At 52.2% G+C, this 8,209-nt stretch overlaps 1 protein-coding gene across 2 annotated transcripts in view; it reads left to right on the top strand.

The window, feature by feature from the left end:
- The first annotated feature begins 504 nt into the window (after nucleotides 1-504).
- carm1 (coactivator-associated arginine methyltransferase 1) overlaps nucleotides 505-8,209 on the top strand; it is a 61,877-nt gene continuing 54,172 nt past the window's right edge. For both annotated transcript variants that reach the window (XM_078531483.1, XM_078531482.1), the window contains exon 1: nucleotides 505-736. In XM_078531483.1, coding sequence (XP_078387609.1) covers nucleotides 595-736 — 142 coding nt within the window. In that variant the 5' untranslated portion in view covers nucleotides 505-594. The remainder of the gene's footprint in view (nucleotides 737-8,209) is intronic.

Genomic DNA, 8,209 nt, shown 5'->3' with positions numbered 1-8,209 from the left:
TGGTTTTAGCTGGTATTTCAGCATAGTGCTCCCGTGCTCCCTCGTGTGGCTTTACCTGGTATTACGGCATGATGCTCCCGTGCTCTCTCGTGTGGTTTTACCTGGTATTACACCATGGTGCTCCCGTGCTCCCTCGTGTGGTTTTAACCGATATTACAGCATGGCGTTCTCGGGGGGGGGCCCCCTCGTGTGGTTTTACTCGGTATTACAAGCATGGCGCTCCCGTGCTCCCTCCTGTGGTTTTGCCAGGTATTACAACATGCGGGCTGTCGCGCTCCTCCTCGCCCCCTCCCCCCCACCCCCACCCCTAGGGGTCGCTCAACAGCACGAGGCTCTCGTGTTCCCTCTCGCGGTCCTACGCGGGTATGACAGGCCGCCATGGCTCACGTTCCCCCTCCTGTGGCTGAACCAGGTCTTGCAGCCTTGGCGGTGCTCTCGAGCCCCCCCGTGTGGCTGCGGTCCGCGCGCTCCGGCGGGGCCGCGCCCCCTCCCCTCCCTCCCTCCCGCCCGCGCTGTTGTTAAAGGCGCGCTCCCGGCGAGAGGGTGGAGCGCGCTCCCGCCCGCACACTCCAACTCGGGGATTTCTTTTTTAAAATGGCCACCACGGTCTTCCCGGGCGTGCGGCTGGTGTCGATCGGGGATCAGAACGGGGAGATCCAGCGGCACTCGGACCAACAGCCGCTCAAACTGGAGATTAAAACCACCCAGGACAGCGCCTACATCAGCCTGTACAGCAGTGAGTGAGGCCCGGGGCCTGGGGCCCGGGGGAGCGGGACAGGCCGGGGATCCGGGGCCTCCAGCCCGGCTTCAAACTGAGCGGGAACAGTCAGCACCTCAGCCCGGGGATAGGGCCCGGGGGCCGGGGACAGGGACAGGCGGCCACTCCCCCGCCCTCCCCTCCCCTCTCACCACCTCCCGGCCTCGGGTCCCTCGGAAAGCCCGAGGTCCGGGGCCTCGCTCCCTCTCCCCGGCCCCGCTGCCCGGGGTGTGGGTGTCGCTTCCCCACCCCCCCCTCAGCCCACCCCCCCCCTCAGCCCAGACCCCCCCCTCAGCCCAGACCCCCCCACCCCCCCCCTCAGCCCAGACCCCCCCCTCAGCCCAGACCCCCCCACCCCCCCCTCAGCCCAGACCCCCCCCTCAGCCCAGACCCCCCCTCAGCCCCCCCCCTCAGCCCAGACCCCCCCCACCCCCCCCCTCAGCCCAGACCCCCCCCTCAGCCCAGACCCCCCCCTCAGCCCAGACCCCCCCCCACCCCCCTCAGCCCAGACCCCCCCCCACCCCCCTCAGCCCAGACCCCCTCAGCCCAGACCCCCCCACCCCCCCTCAGCCCAGACCCCCCCCACCCCCCTCAGCCCAGACCCCCCTCAGCCCAGACCCCCCCCACCCCCCTCAGCCCAGACCCCCCCCCACCCCCCTCAGCCCAGACCCCCCCACCCCCCCCTCAGCCCAGACCCCCCCACCCCCCCCTCAGCCCAGACCCCCCCACCCCCCCCTCAGCCCAGACCCCCCCACCCCCCCCTCAGCCCAGACCCCCCCCCCACCCCCCTCAGCCCAGACCCCCCTCAGCCCAGACCCCCCCACCCCCCCCTCAGCCCAGACCCCCCCCCACCCCCCTCAGCCCAGACCCCCCCCTCAGCCCAGACCCCCCTCAGCCCAGACCCCCCCCACCCCCCTCAGCCCAGACCCCCCCCCCACCCCCCTCAGCCCAGACCCCCCCACCCCCCCCTCAGCCCAGACCCCCCCACCCCCCCCTCAGCCCAGACCCCCCCACCCCCCCCTCAGCCCAGACCCCCCCACCCCCCCCTCAGCCCAGACCCCCCCACCCCCCCCTCAGCCCAGACCCCCCCACCCCCCCTCAGCCCAGACCCCCCCACCCCCCCCTCAGCCCAGACCCCCCCACCCCCCCCTCAGCCCAGACCCCCCCCACCCCCCTCAGCCCAGACCCCCCCACCCCCCCCTCAGCCCAGACCCACCCCCACCCCCCTCAGCCCAGACACCCCCACCCCCCCCTCAGCCCAGACACCCCCACCCACTCCCTCAGCCCAGACACCCCCACCCCCCCCCTCAGCCCAGACACCCCCACCCCCCCCCTCAGCCCAGACCCCCCCTCCTCAGCCCAGACCCCCCCCCACCCCCCCCTCAGCCCAGACCCCCCCTCCTCAGCCCAGACCCCCCCCCCCACCCCCCTCAGCCCAGCCACCCCCCAGCCCCTTCTCTCTCTCTCTCTTCCCCAACCCCTCTCCCCCCTCCTCAGACCCCCACCCCCCGGGGCTTGAAAGCTCTCCAGGTGAATGTGGAATGGGCCTCATTCCCATCAAAGCAGGAGGGGGAAATTCTGCTGCAGAACTTGTGCCCATCGCCCGCGAACAGAAACGAGCATTGCCATCGCTGCTGTTGAAACAGCTGCTTTTATTTTTGGGTATAGCAACCCCCCCCCCCCCCCCCCCCCCAATTCAGGTTTGGGAGTTTTTGCTGTTTCCTCCAGCAAATACTGTGAAAACCTGAAATAAGCCTCTATCCATATAGACACTGCTATGTATTTGTAGCAATTTCTGTCTTTATTTCCACGTTTCCTCTTTGACCCGTTCTTCCCACTCTCTCTACCTTGTGTTTGTCTCTTATATGTTCTTTGAGCAGCAGCATCATCTTCCATTTAACCAATTCCTGACTTTCTCCTCACAGAATAACACTTTGCAGGTCATGCAGTGTCTGTGTGTGTGTGTGTGTGTGTGTGTGGCTGTGTCCGTTCTCCCCTGTTGTGTTCCTTCTGAAATGCAGCTCTCTGCAATATCTTTGTTCAGAGGGCAGTTTTCTACCTGAAAAGCATTTTATTGGTATCTCTGAGTGTCTCCAGAATTTCCTGCTTTTATTTCAGGTTTCCAGCATTTGCAATAATTTCTGCTTGTTGATTGGGTAATTTCCTGAGCACTTACAGAAGTTGTTACAATCTGTATTGTAGACGTTGAAAGCTTTAACTCATTGTACGTAGTGGATTGTCATATTGTATCTGCATAAATACAAGAAATTAGGCTGCAACTAGGCTGAGTTCTGTGACACTCTAAACCGATGAGGGAAAGCTTGAATAATTTAAAAAGTTACTAATTTTAACAATGTCCTGTTATCGATCCTGCATAGAGCTGCTTTCATGTCAAGTTTGTGCAGCGCTGCTGATTTGCAGAACACATGAAATTCTGATGATATCCACTTTTTAGACAGCTGTGATACTTTGTGACAGTTGTTGAGCGTCACTGCACGATGCAAAACTAAATCTCTGAAACGATTTACCTCCTTCCCCAGTCAAACAGTAGGGTTATTAACTCATGCTACAGCTTCTAGCCAATGGTGATTGCTCTACCTTTTTAGAAAAGTAGATATTTCTGCATAACTTCGAATTGGCAATGACAAGACGAGGAACAGTCAAGATGACCTGGGTTATGTTTTCAAATTGACTTTGGCCTGGTGTGTTTTGACATCACCCAATGAATATGTACTGGATCCAACTTTTCTCTGTCTGCAAGTAGAGTGTAAAAATCTCTTTTGTGCAGGAAAGGCAGCAGATTCAGTCTACCCAGGGTTCTCCCACTTCTCTCCTCACCTTGACTGTCCCACTAGTAGAACCTACATGCGCAAGTGCATGCCACTTGTTGGGTGTATGACCTGCATGGAGGTGTGTTTAAAGTATACTGCACTGCCTATCACTCCTACTCTCACTAACCTACATGAGTTCCTGGTCCACCCCCCTCCTTACCAAAAATTTAAATTATTATCCTTGTCTTTAAATATCTCTGTCTAACCTCCTACAATCCCCTGCCTTTTCTCTAGCTTTGTACGTATTCCACTCCAGTTACTCTGCTCTTGGCAGCTATACTTTTACCTGCCCTGTTTCATTCTCTAGAATTCCTGCTGTAAACCTCTACATCTCCCTGTCTTCCATACATACACCCTTTTAACCAAGCTTTGATTAATTTGGCTTCCCAGTTACTCTTAACCTGTCCTTCTTTTGGTTTAGCACCCATTTTCCATATGTCTCTAGCACCGTGTGCTGTTTTGTCTACATGTAGGTCTGATACAATGCAGACTTATAGCTCCCACTAGGTGCCTTCCTGTTTGAGAGAGTGAGAACCTAACCTTGGTAGCTGATCTACAGGGTAGCCCATCACTTCTGATTTCTAGCAGACTTGGCTCGGATTCTGTGTTTGGACATGATGTTTGGGTGCATTGAGTAACCAGCTTCCCTTTTCTTGACAATGTGCATTGAATCAGAAAGAGAAAACAAATCCTTTTCTAGTTTCAAGCTAGAACAAAAGAGAGGTTTGCACTTATATAGCCCCTTCCTTGACTCCTGGACATCCCAACATGCTTTAAGGTCAATGAATTACTTTAGAATCAGTCACTATTCTAATGTAGGAAATGTGGCAGTCAGTTCACACACAGCAAAGTCCTACAAACAGCAGCGAGATAATGACCACCTTTTTTTGTGTGGTGTTGGTTGAGGAGAAATTCCCTGCTCTTTGAAATACTGAACTGGAATCTGTTACCTCTGCCAGAGAGGTCTACCTCAGTTTAACCTCCCATCTGAAAGATGGCACCTCGGACATTGGAGCACTCCCTGAGTATTGCATCATGAGTACCAAGCTGGATTTTGTGCTCAAGTTGCTTGTGTGTCTCAGAGCCTCAGCTTGCTGATCTAGAAATAAGAGAGAACTACCAACTGAGCCATGCCTAATGAGGCCAAGGCATAGAAGTGTGTTCTATATCTCTGAGGCCAGTTTAAACCCAGCCTGGGGTTGGACATTTCCTTATGGCCCAACTGGCATCAGGCCTTGAGGTGTCGTTGCTTATGTGTGCTACTACCCTGAGTAGTGTGGCAAGCTCTCTCAAAGGAGAGTTTCTTTGACTATTTTAGCCTTCAGCTGCCATGATCTTGCCTTGAAACTCTTGCAGTAAGTACCCCTGCTGGCCCCTTAACTCCTGCGTTGAGCTTGAGTGTATGCTACTTATGATTTAATAACCAAACATTATTTCAACTTCTCTCAATGCTTCGTTGAGGAGCCAAATGTTTGCAGGCAGAATGATTTTACTCTGTTGGGTGGCCACAAATTTCAAAATCTTTTGTACAAGCAGACTGTGTCGCTGGGGATGAATTTCACACTTTTTGCATGTTTTGCACTCGAGCGCACCTAATGTATCTTTCAAGTTTGCATATTCCTTATTAGGCACATTATTTAGTGTGGATAGGCTGACTGCTGGTGACTCTTCATAAAGCAGATAGAAATAACCATCATTTGTTTCCAGAATTGTACAAAATCTGAATCCTTATTACAGGGGAGGGTGCTGGTTATAGCTCTGTGTTGGGGGGAGGGGGGTTCTAACTCTGGGGGAGGGAGGAATGGGGTGTTGGTTGCAGTGCATGTTTACCCACTATGTGACATAGCCCCAGATATGATCCTTAATTTAAAACGCAACTGTCTGGGAATGGAGAGGAAACAACACAATTGAAGCTGGTGATGATTTGATGAGCCCTCTAGCTCTCCTTGACTGGACGTTCTTTGAATGGGATTATTTTATAAATTAAAAACAAATCATCATTTAATCCTTTACATTAGCCACTTGGCTGAACCCCATTCGTCCTACACGGCCTCTAATATTACTCTTTCTCAAATTTTTTGAAGAGTCATCTTGAGATCTTTGATCTTAAGGAGGGCAAAGCAGACAATTCTGAAATAAAACACCGTTGCCTTTTTCAGCAAGTGATTGGCCCTTCTAGGGGATGTTGTGGAGACAGCTTAGCTCTGCGCTTAACCACATTGTACCTGACCTGTGAGCACTAGGTGCTAACGTTGGGTGACAATTATTTTCCTCTTTGTTTCAGAATAAAATGTATTTCTCACCCAAGTGAGACAGTGGATTCTGAGCACCAGTGACAACTGGAGCAGTGTTCTGTAACATTGGATTACATAAGATATAGGGCACAGAAGAAGGCCATTCGGCCCAATCAGCCAATGCTGGTGTTTATGCTCCACTCGTAACTCCTCTTGTCTTTCCACATCTCGATATATCAGTGTAATCCTCTTAATCCTTTCTCCCTCATATGCTTATCTAGCTTCCCCTTTAATGCATCCATAATGTATGCTTCAACCACTCCCTGTGGTGGTGAGTTCCGCATTGCCAATACTGTTTGGGTGAAGGGGTTTCTTCTGAATTCCCGATTGGATTTCTTGGCGGCTATCTTATATTGATGGCCTCTAGCTATGCCCTTCCCCACAAGTGGAAATGTTCTCTCTCTATCCACTCAACCAAAACCTTTCATAATCCTAAACAACTCTCTTTAAGATCACGCCCCCGTATTTGTTGTTCCAAGAGAAAAAGACATGATTTAGTTGGCATTATTTAAAATTTACATACACTGGGATGGTTGCAGGGGATGAGTCTGTCATTGTAGTGGACAAGCCCTGTATTCTAAAGGAGTTATTAGTAGTTGCTTTCCTTGTCTTTCATTGCTACCCCTTTCTGTGCAGTTTATTTTTGGGGCTGGGGCTGGGCCTGGGGGAGGGTTGTGGTAATGGCTGGGAAGAAACCTTCCCCAACCAGTTTGAAAAGGCTCTGTCCTTCCTCCTAATCGTCAGGTATTTGCTTGAGGCAGGTTGAGTGAAACTCTAATGGTGCAGTTGGCAGTTCTGAGTGTCCCAATGATCTCGGGGTGGGGGGAGTCTTGTGTCTGGGAGCCATTTGCCTTCAACACTGGAAGGAGTGAATTGTGCCTTGTGGACAGGGGTTGTTTTATAGTGAAAGTGGAACTATTTGCATTGCACCTAATCGTCCCGTGCTCAGAAACATCCCAAACACTTGGCATATGACGCTTTATTTCAAAGCGGTGTTGCTGTTATGTGATCTCTTTCTTGTGGTGTCTGTTGAGGGAGGAATGTTGGCAAGGCCAACGGAAAGCCCCTACACAGAACTGAGGAAACTGAAGAGATCTTTAACAGGAGCAGGCAGGGTCTTCGTTTAATGTCTGATCTCTGTTGTTGCAGCAGTGTCTGTCTCAACTGTGTGCTCGGTCCCAGGACGAGGGGAGGTCTTGAGGCCACAGCCCTCTGGCTCCGAGAGGAGAGATCTATATCTGAACTAAGCTGCCATGTGTGCGTTTTGGGGGAGGTGTCAGCCTGTGTTTTTATATCTACGGTGTTCCCTAAACTTTATTTTCTTTTGTGGGGGAGCATTGTGGGGTGAATTCCAGGCAGGTACTGATTTTCATGGTTCATATCCTTGACCATTCCGTCAGTTACTCCTCTGGCTTTCTTCCTGACTGATCTTGTACCCTCTGTCTGCGAGCCAGAGCTCACCAACAGTTTGCCTACCTGTGTCCAAACTCATGCCAAGTCCTATTCACCCATCGCCCTTGTGCTCATTGACCTACATGGGCTCCTGGCCCAATACTCTCGATTTGCAAATCCTGTCATTGCCTCACGATTTCACTCCCCCCTCCACCCACCCAACTATCTGCGTAATCTCCACCACTCCTGTAAGCCACCGAGACCTCTGCCTTCCTCCAACTCTGGCTTCTTGCACATCCCCTGTTTGAATTACTCCACTGTTGGTGGTCGTGCCTGCAGCTGCCTGGGCCCTAAGCCCTGGAATTCTCCACTTTATCTCTTCTCCTTTGTGCATCTTCAAACGTACCCCTTCGACCAAGCTTTCGGGCCTAATATGAATTTCTGGGTTAGTGTCAACATTTTTTTGAAACGTAATCAGTCCTGTAACACTCCTTCTGACGTTTTATTATGTTAAAGGCACTATATAAATGCAAGTCGTTGGAGCATGAGCAAGGATTTGAAGCAGCAGCACCCTTACCTGTTTGTTCTGGCATCTTATGTCTAGCTTTATTTAATCTGACCCGGTGTTGAGAGCGAATCCACAAACTGATCCCTGTCTTAATGTTAATATAATAAAAGCAAAATGCTGCCAATGCTGGAAACCTGAAATAAAAACAGAAAGTGATCTCTTAAGTCTCTCAGATTCGAAACGTTAGCTCTGTTCCTCTCTCCACAGATGCTGCCAGACCTGCTGAGTTTTTCCATCATTTTCTGTTTTTATTCCTGTCTTAATGTTGTTGCTCAGTTGGGTGAGGTGACCAATTAATTCCACACATATGCAAGTGTGTCCAGCCTGTGCTGAGTAGCATTATAGTCTGGCTTGTAAGTCAGGGCAC

The sequence above is a fragment of the Cetorhinus maximus genome, chromosome 28 (genome assembly GCF_964194155.1).
Source record: "Cetorhinus maximus chromosome 28, sCetMax3.hap1.1, whole genome shotgun sequence".
In the NCBI taxonomy this organism is placed as follows: Eukaryota; Metazoa; Chordata; class Chondrichthyes; order Lamniformes; family Cetorhinidae; genus Cetorhinus; species Cetorhinus maximus.
Note: the sequence above shows the minus strand (reverse complement) of the source record. Positions and strands in the feature narration are given on the sequence as shown.